The 21382-nt window shown below is 44.1% G+C and overlaps 1 protein-coding gene across 2 annotated transcripts in view; it reads left to right on the top strand.

Moving 5' to 3' along the window:
• tmem19 (transmembrane protein 19) overlaps window positions 1-19380 on the top strand; it is a 58302-nt gene extending 38922 nt beyond the window's left edge. Inside the window, exons 4-7 of one of the 2 annotated variants that reach the window (XM_060902786.1) lie at window positions 416-553; window positions 1150-1236; window positions 18653-18862; window positions 18992-19380. In XM_060902786.1, the coding sequence (XP_060758769.1) occupies window positions 416-553; window positions 1150-1236; window positions 18653-18862; window positions 18992-19155 (599 nt within the window). In that variant the 3' untranslated portion in view covers window positions 19156-19380. Of the gene's footprint in view, window positions 1-415; window positions 554-1149; window positions 1405-18652; window positions 18863-18991 lie in introns of both variants that reach the window. The other variant, XM_060902785.1, reaches the window with a different exon arrangement.
• The last annotated feature ends 2002 nt before the right edge of the window (window positions 19381-21382 follow it).

Here is a 21382-nt window from a genome sequence, read left to right as displayed (position 1 = left end):
ACCTGTGTATGGTAGCTGACATGCTGCAATAGCCGAGCTGCTTTACTGGAAAGTTTAACACACAATGCTGTCTCTTGCTGTTTAGTTGTCATTTACTCAATTTCAGCTCTGTGAGAGTTTTGCCTTTTATCACCTCGCTTCAGAGGGCAGCTGGAGGAAAGGTGTGAGCAGTTGGTCTGCCACATCCTGGTGAGAGCTCACCATCATCACTGTGCAGACCAAACAAGATTTCACTCTTATATGAAAGGGTTTATCAGGGTATTAGGCTCTATAACTAAGGCCAAGACATTTCGAGCTTTAACACCATAACTAGAAAAATTGCACACTTTTCTAGGGAAGGCAGGAGATTTATTATAGGAAAGAATATATTTCTGTCTAAGCCCTTGCTTTATTTTCTGATATCTGTGTGTTGCAGCATTGCTCGTTGGTTTTATTCTCACCTTGGCCAACATGAGCTTCTTGGCAGCTTTGTTTGCCTTCTTCATCACCTCCAGCAAGCTGACACGATGGAAGGGTGCGGTCAAGAAACGCATCGACTCTGAATATAAAGAAGGTGAATGTTCTGTTTATTAATTCCAGGATGATGTTTATTCCATGATATTTATTGTGGAAATGTTCACCTTTACACACTGTGGAAAATATGGTACAGCACTTGATGGTCCGGTCTGTTGAAGATGTTGTTCCTAAGCAAGTTCTTCCCAATCTTAAGGGCAGCTTAAACCTAAAGTTCAGTTTTAAAAATACAAAAAAATACTAGTTATACATTTTACACACAACAGCTGGATGAAACAATTCTTACATAGATTGTTTGTATTGGAAAAAAGTAAGTAAGAAAAACATGAAGGTTGTTGTAGTTCCTACCATACGAGTACAATTCTGATAAAGGCTGATTTTAGTCAACTCACTTAGTATAGGAAATGTTTTGTGTTCTGATATAAATGCCCAAATTATTAATTCATCAAAGTAAGGATGAAGGTAGACCAAAGTCATGTCGATGGGAAAAGATGTACAGTTTCTTCTTGTCTCTGAATTCCTGTTGCCAGGCATCATTCTTAAATTAACCAGAAAGTAAATAAATTGCTGAAAAGAAAAACATAATCTGATTATAGTCATGTTTTTATGTTTGAATTTATCTGTGTTGTTCTGCAGGTGGTCAGAGGAACTGGATCCAGGTTTTCTGTAATGGAGGCGTGCCAACAGAACTGGCTTTGCTTTACATGATCGAAGTTGGCCCAGGTGAGATGCCTGTAGATTTTACGATGCAGTACTCCGCATCGTGGATGTGCTTGTCACTCCTGGGAGCTTTGGCTTGCAGTACAGGTGACACTTGGGCTTCGGAAATTGGTCCTGTTCTCAGCAAGAGCCAACCCAGGCTCATTACCACATGGAAGGAAGTCCCAGCAGGTGAGGAAAGAGACCTTGGAATAACGTGTTCCACATGGGAGTTTTCTTTTGATGCCCTGACATTTCTCAGCATAGCACTATGATACTGGTGTGTGTATCAACTGCAGCAGTGGTTCTGGTCATAAACAAAACACTAATTAAGATCAGTGATGCATGTAAATGTTGAGTCTCTAGCTGTATAACAACAAAGTGCACCAAAAAAAAGTATTCAAAAAAAGCCACACACATACTATGTCTGAAGCACTCATGCCAGCGCTATACACACACTGCTGCCCTGGGAATGATCCGCCACTTGCGATACCAGTCAAAAGTTTGGACACACCTTCTAATTCAATAATAATAATAATAAGACATTTTATTTAAAAGTGCCTTTCATGATGTCACTTCACAAATAGAAACATATACAAATGCAGTTCATAAAATATTAAATGAACAGTAATCTCATATTTACAAGGTAGTAAAACCAAATCACAGTGGATATGCCAGCTTAGAGATGAGTTTTTAGGTGGCGTTTAAAGTCCGCAGTGGATTCACAGTGTCTGATGTAAAGGGGAAGTGAATTCCAGAGCTTAGGGACAATGTGACTGACTGCTCTTTCTCCCACGGTGTTGAGGTTTATGTTTGGTATTCTCAGTAAACCTGCTGAGGAGGATCACTGTGAATGGGCAGGGGTGTAGTTCTCAACGAGGTCATTGAGATAAGTGGGAGCATGGTTATATAGAGATCTTACAGTCACGTGACCGGAAAGTACACAGCCGCCATCTTGTCGGTCAACAGCATAGCTGAATACTGCTGCACTCGTGTACAGAATGGATCAATTTCAACCGACGGACTACACGGCTCATTTTTCTAATGAACAGATAACTAGATATATGTCTAAAATAAACGATCTACAGATTATTGACCCTTATGGCTTTCCGGACGGAGTTTTCACGACCGTGTCAGTGGATATGGAACTGCCAGCGGAATACCCGGACGTGCATAATTACCTCATCAACTTTCCCTCGCTGTTCAGTGGTGAAGCACTGCGTGCTTATAAATCTCTGGACAGTTATCTTTACAGAAATTCAGGATTTGTCAGCGACTCAGATGTGGCATCTTGTAAACAAGAAAATGATCCTCACTGGATGGGTAAGTCACTTAAGTATTGAGTATAGCACTGACCAGCCGATTATAGAATAGAATAAGGTAATTCCAGCTGTAATTTCAAATCGTCCGTCTTGTTTACCTGGCGTTGGAGAGGGAGCGGCTTAGCAGTGGAGGTTTGAGTGGCTGTTTTCTGAGCTTAGTCAACAGGCCGGCTCTGCAGCCTCGCTTTTGCTCCCGGCGCCACCTCCTTAGCTTTGCTTCCAATAACAATCCACGGAGACCCCGCTGGTCTCACTATCTCGTCCGGAATGTTTGTTTTTTTTTTCTCGTCCGGAATGTTGTGCATGCGATGGAAATCGCTACAAACCGTCATTTTCTGCTGGAAACCAATGTCCAGTAAGTCCATACGGTTGTAGTGGATATTGAAGTCCGGTACAGATGAACAACACGCAAAAATACACACAAAAAACATAAAAAACGTGCACAGGTAGGGAGAGCTTGTAGCCGCAGCCGTTGTAGTAGAATTGTATATAGTAGGTTTTTCCAGAAGAAAAGGTAGAAGTAGAACCAGAAGTAGAAGTAGAAGGCGGAATATGGCATTTGACCGACAAGGTGGCGTCTGTCACAATCTGGATCGGCTGTGACATCACATGCAAGTGCTCCATAGGCCCTGTGGCAGCGGGGGCGTGGTCAAGCATCGGTCTGTGAATGGAAGGCGGAGTCAGGGAAGGTAAGTGGCAGAATCACTGCACCTGATGTGAGTTAACCTGTGTTTGTGTGTCTTCCCCAGTGACCGTGTCCTATAAAAGGAGAGAGAGCAGAGAAAGGGAGCTCTCTCCCGACCCGAATGCATGTGTGCGCGTGTGTGTGAGAGAGTGAATGAGCTGAAAAGCCACATACAGTGGTGCTTGAAAGTTTGTGAACCCTTTAGAATTTTCTATATTTCTGCATAAATATGACCTAAAACATCATCAGATTTTCACACAAGTCCTAAAAGTAGATAAAGAGAACCCAGTTAAACAAGTGAGACAATTTTATACTTGGTCATTTATTTATCGAGGAAAATGATCCAATATTGCATATCTGTGAGTGGCAAAAGTATGTGAACCTTTGCTTTAAGTATCTGATGTGACCCCCTTGTGCAGCATTAACTGCAACTAAACGTTTCCGGTAACTGTTGATCAGTCCTGCACACTGGCTTGGAGGAATTTTAGCCCATTCCTCCATACAGAATAGCTTCAACTCTGGGATGTTGGTGGGTTTCCTCACATGAACTGCTCACTTCAGGTCCTTCCACAACATTTTGATTGGATTAAAGTCAGGACTTTGACTTGGCCATTCCAAAACATTAACTTTAATCTTCTTTAACCAGAGCAGTGGCTTTCTCCTTGCAACCCTGCCGTGCACACCATTGTTGTTCAGTGTCCTCCTGATGGTGGACTCATGAACATTAACATTAGCCAATGTGAGAGAGGCCTTCAGTTGCTTAGAAGTTACCCTGGGGTCCTTTGTGACCTCGCCGACTATTACACGCCTTGCTCTTGGAGTGATCTTTGTTGGTTGACCACTCCTTGGGAGGGTAACAATGGCCTTGAATTTCCTCCATTTGTACACAATCTGTCTGACTGTGGATTGGTGGAGTCCAAACTCTTTAGAGATGGTTTTGTAAACTTTTCCAGCCTGATGAGCATCAACAACGCTTTTTCTGAGGTCCTCAGGAATCTCCTTTGTTCGTGCCATGATACACTTCCACAAACATGTGTTGTGAAGATCAGACTTTGATAGATCCCTGTTCTTTAAATAAAACAGGGTGCCCACTCACACCTGATTGTCATCCCATTGACTGAAAACACCTGACTCTAATTTCACCTTCAAATTAACTGACAATCCTAGAGGTTCACATACTTTTGCCACTCACAGATATGCAATATTGGATCATTTTCCTCAATAAATAAATGACCAAGTATAAAATGTTTGTCTCATTTGTTTAACTGGGTTCTCTTTATCTACTTTTAGGACTTGTGTGAAAATCTGATGATGTTTTAGGTCATATTTATGCAGAAATATAGAAAATTCTAAAGGGTTCACAAACTTTCAATCACCACTGTATAACTTTAAAAATAAAAGAGTTTCTGAGAACTCAGTTCTGGCCTGCCATGCTTCTGTGCTCCACCCACCTGCTGTGGTTCTACAGTGGTGCTGAAACCCGGAACGGAGCGCAGAAGGAGACAGCCCCATGGAGTCCTCCCGCTTCAAGGACCTGGTCCATGCCCTCACCTCGGCCCAACAGAGCCAGCACCAGGCGCTGGTCGCCCTCCGGAAGGAGTAAGAACAAGGGTTCGAAGCCCTGTTGCTGGCACAGCAGGAAGATCGCCAGGCATTCCGGTACCTGCTTGCGTCGGCGGGGTCCACCATCACCACTGCCGCGGACCCTCCCCACCTCACCCTAACGAAGATGGGTCCACCCGATGACCCTGAAGCCTTCCTCGCTCTTTTTGAGCAGGCAGCAGAGGCATGGGGTTGGCCGGTGGAACAGCGCGTGGCGTGCCTCCTCCCCCTGCTAACGGGCGAGGCGCAGCTGGCTGCGCTACAGCTCCCCGCCGACAGCCGGCTGGTCTACGCCGACCTCCTCAGGGCCGTCCTCCAACATGTGGGGCGCACCCTGGAGCAGCAACGGCAGCACTTCTGTGCGCTGTGCCTTGAGGAGGTCGGCCGGCCGTTCGCTGTTTGGCCAGCAACTCCGGGATGCCTGCCGGTGGTGGCTGAGGGCCGACAACCGCGACGCCGAGGGAATCATTGACTTGGTGGCGCTGGAACAATTCATTGCCCGACTTCCGGAAGGAACAGCGGAGTGGGTCCAGTGCCATCGCCTGGTGTCGCTGGATCAGGCCATCGAGCTGAGAGAGAGAGAAGAGAGGGGAGAAGAGGAGACACGCTGTCCTGCGGTTGGAACAGCCGCCATATGGCGGTCATATGGCGGCTGTTCCGACCACAGGACAGCGTGTCTCCTCTTCTCCCCTCTCTCTCTCTCTCTCCCCTTCTGTTTCTCATCCTCACCCCATTCCCCCACCGCGGAGGCGGGGGCCGGCTCCACCCCAGCCGGCCCACCGCACCCGCGGTGCCCTACCGTTTCCTACTTCCATGTCTGTGTCGTCCCCCCCCCCCCCCCCAGGTGAGTGAGCTCCGAAACATCGGCGCAGAGGGAAAGCCTGGGCCGGTATGCTGGCGCTGCGGGGAGCCAGGGCATCTCCAGCATCCGTGCTCGGCGATGGAGGTGGGCATGGTGGTCCGGATCCCCGACGCGCCAGGGACTGCCCTCGATCGGGCCGGAGCGTATCGCATACCGGTGGGTATCCAAGGGGATACGTATCAGGCTTTGGTGGACTCCGGCTGTAATCACACCTCAATCCACCAAAGCCTGGTGCAAGACGAGGCAGTGGGGAGAGCACAATTGGTGAAGGTGTTGTGTGTGCACGGGGATGTTCACAATGATGTTCACGGGGATGTTTAGTGTTGGTCCACATTCTACTTCGAGGGGAGAAATTTAGAGTAAAGGCGGCGGTTAATCCTCGCCTTACCCACTCGATAATTTTGGGGACTGATTGGCCGGGATTTCGGGAATTAATGTCACATTTAGTGAAGAGTGGGGCCTGCCATAATTTAGCGGGGAGAGGTCCCGGTGTGGCATTGGCAGAAGCAGCTGTCACAGAGCCGTCTCCGTCATCACCTCGTCAGAGTGAGGAGCAGCAGGCTCCTCCTCCCTCTCTCGGGGAATCCCTTGCGGATTTCCCATTAGAGCAGTCATGAGACGAGACTCTGCGGTATGCGTTTGAACAAGTGGGAGTAATCGATGGCCAAATGCTCCAGTCAAATGCCACCCCGTCCTTCCCCTATTTCTCCATTATTAAGGATAGATTATACCAAGTGACGCAGGACACTCAGACTAAGGAACCGATAACACAGCTTTTGATCCCAAAGAGCCGCCAGGAATTTATATTCCAGGCGGCTCACTTTAATCCCATGGCCGGACACTTGGGGCAGGATAAGACACTAGCCCAAATAATGGCCCAGTTCTATTGGCCAGGGATTCGCGGCGATGTCCGTAGGTGGTGTACGGCGTGCCGCGAATGCCAGTTAGTAAATCCAGCGGCCATTCCAAAAGCGCCTTTGCGCCCTTTGCCATTAATTGAGACCCCGTTCAAAAGAATTGGGATGGATCTCATCGGGCCATTAGATCGGTCAACACGAGGATATCGCTTTATTTTAGTTCTGGTGGACTATGCAACGTGATATCCTGAAGCAGTGCCTCTTCGCAATATCTCAGCATGCAGTATTGCGGAAGCACTCTTCCGCGTCATCTCCCGAGTCAGAATCCCCAAAGAGATTCTGACTGATCAAGGCACTGCGTTTATGTCACGCACACTGCGCGAACTGTATGGGTTACTGGGAATTAAGCCTATCCGCACCAGTGTTTATCACCCGCAAACGGATGGCTTAGTCGAACGGTTCAACCGCACCCTCAAGAACATAATTCAAAAATTTGTAAGCGAGGACGCACGCAGCTGGGATAAATGGCTCGAGCCCCTATTATTCGCAGTGCGAGAGGTCCCACAAGCCTCCACGGGGTTCTCCCCGTTTGAATTATTATACGGGCGTAAGCCGCATGGCATTTTAGATGTGCTGCATGAAAATTGGGAGGAGGGACCTTCAACAAGCAAAAATGAAATTCAATACGTTATCGACCTGTGCGCTAAACTCCACACTCTCACGCACCTAACCCAGGAGAATTTGCGGCAGGCCCAAGAACGTCAAGTCCGTCTGTACAACGGGCACGCCTCTTAGCGAATTCACACCGGGAGATAAAGTACTCGTGTTGTTGCCCACGTCGAGCTCCAAATTGATCACCAGGTGGCAAGGACCCTTTGAGGTCACACGGCGAGTTGGGGACATCGACTATGAGGTGCGGCGAATGGACAGGGGTGGGGCGTTACAGATTTACCACCTCAATCTGTTAAAACTTTGGAACAAGGAGGTCCCCGTGGCATTGGTGTCGGTGGTTCCAGAAAAGGCGGAGCTGGGGCCGGAGGTTCAAAAAGTAAAATTGACATCGCCCACCACTCCGTTCCCCTGTGGAGACCACCTCTCTCCGACCCAACTCACGGAGGTCGCCCAGTTGCAGACAGAATTTTCTGACGTATTCTCACCCCTGCCTGGCCGCACCCATCTCATAGAACACCATATTGAGACACCCCCGGGGGTGGTAGTACGCAGCCACCCTTACAGACTGCCCGAACACAAAAAAAAAAAAGGTGGTTCGGGAAGAACTCAAGGCCATGCTCGAAATGGGCATCGTCGAGGAGTCCCATAGTGACTGGAGCAGCCCGGTGGTCTTGGTTCCCAAGGCTGACTGGTCAGTCCGGTTCTGTGTGGACTATAGAAAAGTCAACGTGATGTCTAAATTAGATGCGTACCCAATGCTTCGTATTGATGAGTTGCTTGATCGACTAGGCACGGCTCGTTTTTATTCGACACTGGATTTGACAAAGGGATATTGGCAGATCCCCTTGACTCCGTTATCCCAAGAGAAAACGGCCTTTTCCACACCGTTTGGCTTACACCAGTTCGTCACACTTCCTTTTGGGCTGTTTGGGGCGCCCGCTACGTTCCAGCGGCTTATGGATAGGGTCCTCCGCCCCCATGCCACCTACACGACCGCATACTTGGATGACATTATTATTTATAGTAATGACTGGCCACGACACCTAAAGCATCTAAGGGCTGTCCTTAGGTTGCTGAGGTGAGCGGGTCTCACAGCCAACCCGAAGAAGTGTGCGATTGGGCGGGTGGAAGTACGGTATCTGGGCTTCCACTTGGCCAATGGGCAGGTGCGTCCCCAAATTAATAAGACGGCAGTGATTGCGGCCTGCCCGAGGCCCAAGACCAAAAAGGGGGTGAGACAGTTCCTGGGACTGGCTGACTACTATCGTAGGTTTATACCTAATTATTCGGACGTCACCAGCCCACTGACTGATCTCACTAAAAAGGGGGCACCAGATCCGGTCCAGTGGACGGAGCAATGCCAGCGGGCTTTCTCTGAGGTAAAGGCTGTACTGTGTGGGGGGCCACTGTTACACTCCCCTGACTTTTCTCTCCCCTTTGTTTTGCACACGGACGCGTCGGACAGAGGGCTGGGGGCTGTTCTGTCCCAGGAGGTGGAGGGGGAGGATCGTCCAGTGCTGTACGTCAGCCGGAAGCTGTCGGTGCGTGAGGGCCGGTACAGCACCATAGAAAAGGAGTGCCTCGCCATTAAGTGGGCAGTCCTCGCCCTCCGCTACTACCTACTGGGATGCCCTTTCACCCTCTGTTCGGACCATGCCCCCCTCCAGTGGCTCCACCGCATGAAGGATGCCAACGCGCGGATCACCCGTTGGTATCTGGCACTCCAGCCGTTTAAGTTCAAGGTGGTCCACAGGCCGGGGGCGTAGATGGTCGTGGCGGATTTCCTCTCGCGTCAAGGGGGGGAGTCAGCTGCAGGCCGGATGGCTCCCCGGCTTGAGTCGGGCAGTGGGGGTATGTGGCAGCAGGGGCGTGGTCAAGTGTCGGTCTGTGAATGGAAGGCGGAGTCAGGGAAGGTAAGTGGCAGAATCACTGCACTTGATGTGAGTTAACCTGTGTTTGTGTGTCTTCCCCAGTGACCGCGCCCTATAAAAGGAGAGAGAGAGAGCAGAGAAAGGGAGCTCTCTCCCGACCCAAATGCATGTGTGAGAGAGTGTGAATGAGCTGAAAAGCCACATATAACTTTAAAAATAAGAGTTTCTGAGAACTCAGTTCTGGCCTGCCGTGCTCCTGTGCTCCACCCACCTGCTCTGGTTCTACAGGGCCTTATAAGCTAGGAACAGGACTTTAAATTGGACTTGATATGCAACTGGGATCCAGTGAAGCTGCATGAGTAAAGGTGTTACATGGCTAGTGGGTTTTGAACGTGTTATGATCCTGGCTGCAGAGTTTTGGATTAATTGGAGCTTATTTGGGATGCCAGACGAGATGGAGTTGCAGTAGTCAATGCAAGATGTAACATAAGCATTGACCACGACTTTTGCATTCTGCAGAGTGAGGGCTGGGCGTAGTCTTGCGATGTTCCATAGGTGAAAAAAGGCACTGCGAGACACGTTATTAATGTGAGCGTTGAAGGACAGTATACAGTTTAATATTATGCCCAGGCTCTTGACCTGTTTTCCAGTTCCAGCACGTTTTCTCTTTGCCATTGCGTTTCCAGATGCCATTTTTAAAAGATAAAACTTGTCAAATTTGATGTGCACACGAGGACTGCTCAACTACAAATGACCGAGAAAACCACGTGCAACTATAAAACCACATAAATCGAAAATAGTTCCGTTTCATTGGGCATGCGTGTTTGAAAAAATAAATGGTGGATGCTAAAAAAAAATTTCTCGGAGTAACAGAAAAAATATCTGATGCAAAACGTAATTTTCCCGTATGAAAATCAGTGTACGCCGTATTCGCCAAAAAATTGCATTTTCCCGTACAAAATACGGGGGAAACCGTATAACTTGGCATGTATGTTCTTGCCTAAAATTCGTACAAAAATTAATGTAGATATAAATATGCCAAATTATTATGGCATGTTGCATAAAAATTAAGAAAAAATCCGAGTCCTCATCTCCAGTGCATGAGTCCTAATGCAGTTAATGCACAAGTCCGACTCATCAGTGCTCAAGTCACGAGTCCTTAAAATTAGGGCACAAGTCGAACTCGAGTACTACAAGCCTGATTGTTGTTATTATTATTATAATACATACACGTTTGATGGAACAAACCTGGCAGCCATGTTTGTTTACAAATTGTCACAGTCGCTCGCTAGCATGGAAGTTTTATGTGTAATGCGTATCTTATGGTATTTTCAGTTCAGTGCAACAGTGCTATAGAACTTTGAGCGGGTGGGTGGAGCACAGAAGGACAGCAGGCCAGAACTGAGTTTCCCAAAACTCTTTATTTTAGCACTTTTCAGTGACTTAACATTCTCCCAGCTACACAGACACGCACATACACATAAGTTGTCTGGTTGGGGAGAGAGCTCCCTTCCTCTGCTCTCTCTCTCCTTTTATAGGGCGCGGTCACTGGATAGACACACAAACACAGGTTAACTGACATCAGGTGCAGTGATTCTGCCACTTACCTTCCCTGACTCCGCCCTCCGTTCACAGACCGACGCTTGACCACGCCCCTGCTGCCACAAGTGCGCATTCACATCAGAAAACTCTCATTGAATATTCACACCAGTTGCAACGTGTGACGTCATGTTGTCTTGACAACCATGCAATATCGTAAACCATATTGTACGCTCATTCTCCATTGGGTAGAGTGGCGTAATACACGTAGGATAAGCGATATGCTGACAATATTCCATGCTACAGTTGTGGTCAGAAGTTTACATACAGTGACGTCATCTTGGATATGAATGTCATGGGAGTATTTGGGCTTTAAGTAATTTCTTTGAACTGTTCTTTTTCTGTGGCAGAATGTACAGCATATATTTCTAATTGAAAAAAAACACTAGAATTTTGTGCACAAGTTTTACTTTTCTTTGGGTTGTCTGAAATCAACACAGGGTCAAAATTATACATACAGGGTCAAAATATATATACATACAGCACACCTAATATTTGGGTAAAGTGTCTCTTTGCAAGATTCACCTTGACCAAACATTTTTGTTTACCATGGACAAGCTTCTGGCAGAATTCTCGTTGGATATTTCATGACTCTTCATGTTAGAATTGGTAGAGTTCAATTAAATATGGTTTTGTTTTGGGTTTTTTTTTTTCTTGGCATGGACTCGACTTGTATATTTTCAATAGGGTTGAAGTCAGGACTTGTTTTAAGCTTAATGTTAGCCTGCTTTATCCTTCACAACCAGCTCTGATGCGTGTTTGGGTTTATTGTCCTGTTGTAAGTCCCAAGTCGTGTTCAAGTTTCTGATGGTTTATGCTGAAGAATTCTGAGGTAGTCCTCTGTCATTATTCCATGCACTTTGTGCATGAACCAGTTCCACTGGCAGCATGATTATCCTACCACCACAACCAGCTGGTACAGTGTCCCTCTGTACATGTTGGTCATTGTGGCCAAACAACTCGATCTTTGTCTCATCTGACCATACAGCTTTTCTCCAGAAGGCTTTTTTCTTTGTCTGTGTTGTCAGCTTCAAACTTAACTAAAGCTTGAAGGTGTCAGTTTTGGAACAGGGGGTTATTTCTTGGATAGCAGCCTCTTAGTCCATGGTGATGTAAAACTCACTGAACTGTAGACAGTGATCCATCAGCTTCCAGTTCATGGCAGGACTGTGCCATGATGGTTCCCAGGTTGTTCTTGACCATCCAAACCAATTTCCTTTCAGCTGAGGATGACAGTTTGGGTTTTCTTGAAGCAAAGTGACTTGGCAAAGTGACTACACCTCATAATAACTTGCATACAATTGTTTGAACTGATCTTGGAATTTGCAATTGTTTAGAAATGGCTCCAAGAGACATTCCGGAGTTGTGTATATCTGCAGTCCTCTTTCTCAGATCTGCACTGAGCTCCTTGGACTTTCCCATTTTACTGTGTGTTGGTCAATCCAATGAGTGCTGTAAACAAAGCCTTTTTTATGAAGGCACAGAGAAGCTACCAGCTGTAGTCAATCATGATCACTAACAGGAAGTTAAGAGACCTCGGTCTTGGCAAGATAAGACATTATGGAAGTTTCAGCACCTCTGAATTAATAATCTAAGTGAGCGTATGTAAATGTTTGACTCTGTATGTATAATTTTGACCCTGTGTTGATTTCAGAAAACCCAAAGAAAATTAAAACTTGTGCACTAAATCGTTGTTGTTTTTTTTAAAGATGTATGCTATACATTCTGCCACAGAAAAAGAACAGTTCGAAGAAATTACTGAAAGCCCAAATACTGCCATGACATCCAAGATGACATTCATGTCACTGTATGTAAACTTCTGATCACAACTGTATCAAGCCAAATGAATGGAACCCACTAGAAGGGAACAGAATACATGTTTTTATTCCATCGAAAAAGTGTCCTGGATGTATAATAATCACTGATATTCACTTCGCTTTCAGCGAATAATTGTTAATTTGTATTTTTCTTTTTCTGGTTCTTATACCATGTTAAAGCAGTGCAAACTAAGTTTTGTACTGAAAACATCTGAACTAAAAAAAAATCTTTAAAATACCATGGCTGGTTTTTGTCTGCTCAGCAAAAAGGCAGCCTAGTTTTTTTCCATTCATTACAGGTAGTGTTGCCACCTGTCCCGGTTTTTCCTGATTGTCCCGGATTTTCATGGTCTGTCTCGGAAAAAAAAAAATCCGGGACACTGAATGTCCCGGTTTTTTGTACATAATGGACAAAATGTGTATTTCAACTTGCGAGCCAGCTGAGAACCAGTTTGCTTTTCCGAGCTCGCCGTGCTAAGTGGAGCCACGTCATTACGTCGCTGTATACGTCACTTACGTCGCTGTATACGTCAGTTACGGCGCTACGTTTGCATAAACCTTGGCGCGAATATCAAAGCAAAAACACGGAAGAAGCAGCAGCAGCAACAACAACAACAATAATAATGATGATGGCTGACTTCGTGTTTGTACAGCTGCTGCTTCTCGTCGCTTAAAAATGGTGATCTTTCGCGGTCTTGTTATGGACCCTTTTCACGTGACGTCACGACAAACGCGGCCGCCCTTTTGGACGTGTACTACCAGTAGTTTACCACAGCCAACATTGAGGAACGGCAGCAAAGAAAGTGTTTATTTTCAGCAAGACTTCCATCATGCCACTATATTGTTGTGCACCTGGATGTAGTAACCATCAACAAACAAGGCAAGGGTTATCATTTTATCGGATCCCGGTAGATGGATAGCGGCCATTAACAGGAAAGATTGGCAGCCCTCGGCATACCAGCGCTTGTGTAGTGACCACTTTGTTGGAGGTAAGACGAATAAAATTAGCCAGAAAAGGCATTACATTGCTGTTAACATTCTGTGGGGGCGAGTGTGTAACCAAATAGGCTAAAATAACCCATTGTAACCTCTTTGTTCTTCTGTAGTAGCTATTAGCTAACGACATTAGCTAGCGTTGTGTTCCTTTGCTGTTGGTAGACTGTAGGACAGATCAGAGGCAGTGTCCTACAAACAGCGCTTAATTTGAGGGGAGCAAGCCGGAGCACGCTCCGGAACCTCGGGCATTGGCTCCGGCAGCTATTTACACTGGATCCGGTGATCCGACACCTCTTTTGACTATGTAACAAAAACAAACAAACAAATAATTAAATTAAAAAATGCAAGTTTATTTAGTGTTAATGTCTGATTTTGATATCTGTCTTGTTGGTGATTTCTCTCATGAAACGACATCCACAAAATATCTGCAGATGAACTTAATTTGCAGTGTTATTACAAAACATGCCCAGAAGCGCAGCGCCGCGCCCCCCTCCCCCCCTCTTTTTTCCGCACCGGAGCCGCTCATCCTCTGCGCTCCGGGACCTCCCACTTTACAAATTAAGCACTGCCTACAAATAAGTGTTCAAAACAATAGGAGCATGTATTTGTCTCTTAAATCCAGGCCGTTCCCTGTAATCTGTAACAACGGTTGGAGAAAGTAATGGCAAATAGTGAGCGCACAAACCATAGAAGGTAAACTGTACACAGCGCCAGGGCAGTGTGATGGTATGTCTACTTTTAGATTGTGTTTGCTTATCAATGAACACACTCGTCACTCGACGAGTTTCACGTCTTTACGACGGATACTTAAATGTGTGTTAGGTATTATTGTTGCAGTCTAAGCAGTCATTGTAGCAGCTAGATGAGCGAGAACCGAAAGGGTCTGTGCCATAAGCCATTATTTCTGTACGGCGTTGCTAATGTGTCGTTACTGTTATTTCTCCCTCTGCTCGCCCTGTAAATGCCCTACGTCGCTGGATAGCGAAGGTGTTTTCTGCATCTCGCTCCTTTTTCTTGTATGTTCTCCGTTTGTCGCCTTCCTCGCATTCAAACCAATTCGAGCCGAAGTCCTCTACATGTCCAAAATGGTGGTCGCGTTTACGAAGGTCACGTGACTGAAAAGGGTCTATTGTTGTTGGTCTTAACAACTCCGCCCCCCGCTGACGTAAGCGGTTCTTTCCTCTGGCCCAGCAGAGAGTTGGTGCTAGCCTGGAACCGGTTTTTCTGGCCCCAGAGCCAGTTCTTTGTCAGTGGAAACAGAAAACCCGGTTCCAAACTAAGCACTGGCCCCGAACCAGCCCTGGAACTGCTTTGGTGGAAAAGGGGCAATGGAGGATGCTTGGACTGATAAAAGAAACAGACTCTCTGTTGCAATGGTGAAGGCTGAGCTTCAAGTCAGGCTAAACTTTCAGTTGTCCTGTACTGAGTTCAAGACATTCATTGAAAATCAGCCAGGACTCATAGCAGCAGCAAAGAAAAACACCAAATATAAATGGAAGATTAGGTAAGGTTTTGGTGAATTAAATGAAATCCAAATAGTCTTATCTGCCTACTCCTGTATGTACTGTATGTGCCCAGTTATATGTCCTCCTATGTATTTGTTTAGCCAAGAGCAGCAGAGGCACAGGCAAGCACAAGCAAAGCACACACCACACTCTAAGCAATCAGGTAAACTGTTTGACACTACACCTTACATTGTTACATTCAGGTATTCTTAGATACAATGAAAAATTAGATTATTTTTATTCCACATAAGCAAACAAACAACTTAATTATGTATTCCCCTTTTACCTGTGCCCACTACTGCCCCCAGGTGTCCACAACCAAAAACTGTTGGAAATAAACCAAAATAATGAAGACCTGCTATATTATGTAAAGCAATTAACTAAACAAATAACTAGCAAAAGCGTCATTTTTACTAATTAGAGCAATACAATTTCAGCGTAGAAGGGCGATTTTTGTCTTGGTTTAGATGTGTGAAGGGCGCCGTTGCTTACAAGCAAAAAGGTCGATTGGATGGTCGAAATGTCCAGGATTTTTGTCAGACACAGGTGGCAACCCAAATTACAGGTCATGGAAATGGAGCTTTTTAGTCAGTGAAAGTCAGTGAAAAGTCATTAAATTTGACATCAGTGTCTGATCTCAGTCATGCTCAGTGATCATAAATCCCCACAGCCACGCCCCAAAATCTAATGGAAAGCCTTCCCAGAAGAGTGCAGCTTATTATAAATGGAAAGAGGGGAATAATTCTGGAATGGGATGTTCAATAAGCACATGTACATATTTGGCCACATTGTATTGCATTTCAGTTGGCATCCTTAAAGGAATCGAAAATGCAAAGTAAATACATGCACGGGTTGGTAGCTTGTAATATTGAGAGCCCGTAAGAAAAGTTTCAGGCATGTTTGACCATTTATAAGAAAGTTGTGAGCGTTTTTGTATCGCTGCTCTTATGCCACCAGGAGGCTACCATATTGCCTGTTGGAAGGGCGATGCATGACGTCATTTGGGCGCAAGGTTGAGTGTATACTTCAGTACTGAAGGGGCAAAGTGAAATGTCTACTAAGGTGACAATGTCGATTTTTTTTTCCCTCCCTCCACACTATACATCTGCAGTAGTGTATTAATGAGCTGCAACCCTGACTTATAGACAAATCTGAATTCTTTACCTGTAAAACGAGGCTGAAACAGTGTTATACTACTCATTAGGATGCTTAGCATGCTCTCGACTCATTCATGAAAAGCTTCCTCGTCAAGACGTCACCAGGCTAGCCTACCGTAATTACCATAGTAGAGTGTCCAACCCCCGCGGCAATGCAGGAAGAGGGTAAACAAACACTGCTTTACTATACAGAATTCATCTGAGCATTACAGCAAGATGCACTTGTACGAAAAAAGGCGGAAATATTGCCAGAAACACCCGAGCTGCTGGTATGGTATGGATTTATTTGGTAAAATTCATACATGTAAAAGATACAGTATAAATAGCACCGACGACAACACAAAGTATAAAATGCACTTATTTCCAATGTGGTCCTCTTGATGACAGCAGGAAACAATAAAATATAAGAGACAATAATAAATTGACAAAATTGTATAAACAATGATGAAAGTCATAAACAAAAAAATATGCTAACTGTAATTATCACAGAGTACAACTAGATTACAGAAATGGCATCAAAATTATTAAAAATTAGGTATATACACATCATAAAACTGGGTTTGGAATTTACTCCATAAAAACTGATTCTTAAAATTATCACGTGTTTGACTAGATTGCACTGATCGAGGTCAGCTATTCCACAAACAAATTCCTGTTTACCTAAAAGAACCCTGAATGGTTTCCGTAAAGTGTGACGTCACTTACAATACACGGACATGTTCGACAAAATAGACCACAGCACCAGCGACATTTCTTCACTGATTTCCTTAAGTATTTAGGACAATGACACAAATAACGATGATGATCATGAAAAACAAGTATTACCATATCAATTAGTTACACACAAGTGAACAATATTTATAGAGTTGTTTTAGTTAGTCATTACTGAGGCTTTTCTGACAACACTAAATCAAAGCAAGCCACCCAACAAACATCAAGCTGCTTAGCTGCATTAGCAATTATTACGTTTATGCCCAAAGGAACTCAAAATAACATATCACACTTAATAAAAACTTAGGGAAGCCATAAAAAGTGTTTTTCTTACCCTTTGAACTTCTCTTTTGCGGACTACTGACCGTGTTGTCTCGTTTGTCTTGTCTGCTTTTTGGCCGAAGGTTGTGGGAACTGCATCTGGATTCAGCGCTGGCTTGTACAGTATTCCTAATGCCCGGTGCATCAGAGTTGTTTGAGTGAAACAATTTTCTTCAAAATGTTCTGAGCACACGAGCTGCATAAAGCAGTTTTTGTTTACCCTCTTTCTGCATTGCTGCAGAGGTTGGACACTCTACTCCGGTAATTATGGTAGGCTAGCCTGGTGACGTCTTGACGAGGAAGTTTTTCATGAATGAGTCGAGAGCATGCTAACGAGTGCTTATGCTGCCAGGAACGTGGAAAAACTTGCGCACTTGCCTCTTCGACAGATTTAGGTAAGTCAGATTGTATGCAGATCTGTTTGTAGGTTGTCTAGCAAGGTTACAGTCCACAGAACGAGGCTGTCACGGCAGCACTACTTGTACCGGAGATATAAATATGAAAAGTTACCTCCCTGCATTCAGTCACATAGAAATACATCAACTGTTTATCAGTGGCATCAGTATTATCCTTTCCCCTCTACTTTTTTGTTAGAGAAATGGAATTTCAAATTTTTTTTTAATATAAACTTTTAATGAAATAATCTCTAGCCAGGAGCAGCTTTAAGTCTTACTCGCTATGTGGAGCTTCTGTGTCTTGCGCTCAAATGACGTCAGAACACTGCCAGAAACACTCAGGGGGATTTTTCTGATTGGTTAAAATATTTGCAATGGCGGCCTCTGTGAAATCGTCCATTCTGCATAGAAACTTGACTTTTGAAGATGGATATCTTAGTTGTGTGAGCTCCTTATTTTCAATTATTCACATGAATCGTTAGTTTATATCATAATCTATCTTCATAACTGTATTTTAAAAATGGGTTTTCTTTTCTTTTAAAACTATGGTGACCTGATGTTAAATATATACTTGGTTTATGTCTAATATTAGCCAAGTTGAACATACAGTCCTGGATATGAATTAATTCAAAACATTCTTCATCTGACAGAAACCAAAGACACACAACAAGGCCAGTCAAGAGTATGTGAGTGAGGGAAGGGGGTAGGGCTTCCAGGAAGAACCAGTTAACTGTTCAAAACAGCTGTGATGTGTCTGAATATGTGTGTTGGCTCATCTTTTTTTATTGAATAGAGAAAGACTGCTCTTTTGGCATATTTTTTATTTATAACTCAGTTGTGTACTCTGTTAAATTATAGTGCTACGATAAATTTGGTAAAGTTTGGCACGTCTGGGAATAGAGTAGACATAAATAGCACTGGATATCGTGGCAGTGTTATGTTGTGTAGAGATGATTAAATCATTATATTACACAAGGCCAATAGACTTCCAGTGCCTCATAATTGTACTATTTCTTCCATTATGTCATAAAAAGAAAAGTCTGTTTTATTTTGTAATCTTCATCACAGGTACCAATGGAGGAGTGACTGTTGTTGGTCTTGTAGCTAGCTTGCTCGGTGGAGCCACTGTGGGCACGGCTTACTTCATGTCTCAGCTGCTGCTGGTTAGTGATCTGCATTTGGCAGCCCCTCAGTGGCCTATTGTTGTGTACGGCACTGTGGCGGGCTTACTCGGCTCGTTGCTCGACTCTTTGCTGGGTGCGGTCATGCAATATTCAGGTATAGTCTATAAATGTCGTGCAACTGAATCCCACCACATGCAAATATGACATCTTGTTTAGCTACTATTATCCAATTCAGCAGCCTCTACATAATGCTCAACATTATTTGTGTTTTCTCTCAATCAAGGCTATGATGAAAGCACTGGGAAGGTTGTCAACTTTCAGGCTCCAAAAATAAAGTGGATATGTGGGAAACCCATTTTGGATAACAATGGAGTAAACCTCTTCTCCTCGGTCCTCATAGCTCTGATCCTGCCAGGAATTGCATGGGGTGTCTGGCCCACGCGCTGATCCAGTAAAGGACACTGTGTACAGCTGCTATTGGATTTGCAACAAATGTGCTTGCAAGTCAGTTAGATGCCCCTAGCTAGTGTGTTTTTTTTTTTTTTTTAAATTTGGGATCATATGGGCCTGACCTGGAGATGAAATCGTTAGATTAAAATCCATCTTTTGGTGTGATTAATGTGAATATTGTGTTACAATTTTAGTGACTCTTATTAAAGATTATTTTAAAGACATCTGTGCACTGTGAACCTCTTTGGTTGTAAATTTCCTGTGTTGATACTCAGCGTGGGCAATACGACAGAAATATCATATCATATATGATACTTGAAGCCATTTCTATGACATGGTATACATCACATATACCAAAACTTCCAGCAGTCCAATAGAGCAGTGTTATATAAACTATTATTAATAATAAACACATTTATAATAAATGCATTTATATTGTTTTTTTTCATGTTTACATAATATTTGGTATTTATTTAAAAAAATAAACACTGAAACACCCCCACCCCTTATAAACTCTTAACATCACATGTCCAGTATGTTGTGCAGTACAGTAGGTTGCGGGTCTTTATTTGGCATAATCTCTGGGAGATAGTTAATTTTTTTTCAAAGTGAAGTAAAATTGATGAATATGGTTTAATATGTATATAAAAGAACCTCTTAAAGAGGTTCATTCATGTTTTGCACAAGGTTGGTGATTTGTGTCATGACCCTTTGGTTCAATGTCGTCTTCTGAGTTGTCTGTAGCTATTTTGTACCCAGTTCATGATGTTTTCAGAAAGCTATGTGTGCAAAACCAGTCAATAATTGATTGACTTGACTGATCCCTGTGTGCTGAGCTCTGAGCCCTCTTCCCAGGAGATTTCCTGTATACATAATGTTAATGAATCACCTTTGAAACTATGTAGACTAATCTACTGTTAATGCTGTATGCTTGACCTAAATTCTCAGCTAAAGTTCTTACTATTGCCTTATTTTGGTCTGTTTGTCCTGATAGAACTTGAAGATTGAATGATTTAGCTCATATTATGTAAATAGAGAAATTTGAGTGAATATGTTGTTTTAAAGATATTGTGATTTTATGTAATAATTCATTCTCATCTCATCTCATTATCTCTAGCCGCTTTATCCTGTTCTACAGGGTCGCAGGCAAGCTGGAGCCTATCCCAGCTGACTACGGGCGAAAGGCGGGGTACACCCTGGACAAGTCGCCAGGTCATCACAGGGCTGACACATAGACACAGACAACCATTCACACTCACATTCACACCTATGGTCAATCCAGAGTCACCAGTTAACCTAACCTGCATGTCTTTGGACTGTGGGGGAAACCGGAGCACCCGGAGGAAACCCACGCGGACACGGGGAGAACATGCAAACTCCACACAGAAAGGCCCTCGCCGGCCCCTGGGCTCGAACCCAGGACCTTCTTGCTGTGAGGCGACAGCGCTAACCACTACACCACCGTGCCACCTATGTAATAATTGATTCCTGATATTTAATGTAATGAACTGGGCTTTCTGCATTGCTTTACTATTATTAGGCTCGTTCCATATTTATTTTAATAGGTACTTTAATTATAAAGTGGTACAATTAATTAGTTTTATACCACAACACTTGAATTCTCAATTCTGATTGGTCAGACAATGATGCAAGACAAATCACAGGTTTATTTTCACTAGTTCTAATATGTTCTATCTGTAATAAGGCTAATAAATAGATAAATAAATGTGTACTGAAGAAAAAATTTCCATAATTATTGATATGGTTAAACTTTTGATAAGGAGCTGTTTAACATTTATGGTTGGAGTCTTGGGTGTCGGTCAACTTTGTAATGGGGAAGTCTTCAGTACAGAGAATTTTCATCTTAATACTTTTGAATTCCATATATGAGGGGGGAAAAAAAGACACTGGTATGGAAACAACAGCTTATAGCTGCTATAACATAAGTGAGAACAGGAACTGGTCTTGTACTCCTTCCACAATCTGTACAAATGTTACTATATTGTACAGCCAAAAGTATGTGGACACCTGATCATCAAACCTATATGTGGTTCTTCTCCAAACTATTACAACAACGTTGGAAGTACACAATTAGATACAGTAGAATGTCTTTGTATGCTGTATTTCCCTTCACTGGAACTAAGAGGCCCAAACCTGTTCCAGCAACACAATACCCCTGTTGGAGTGGAACAAAGGTTGGAGTGGAAGAACTCAAGTGTCCTCC

Source organism: Neoarius graeffei, chromosome 21, assembly GCF_027579695.1.
Source record: "Neoarius graeffei isolate fNeoGra1 chromosome 21, fNeoGra1.pri, whole genome shotgun sequence".
Taxonomy (NCBI): domain Eukaryota; kingdom Metazoa; phylum Chordata; class Actinopteri; order Siluriformes; family Ariidae; genus Neoarius; species Neoarius graeffei.
The sequence above is the reverse complement of the archived record's forward strand: the minus strand, read 5'-3'. Positions and strand labels throughout refer to the sequence as shown.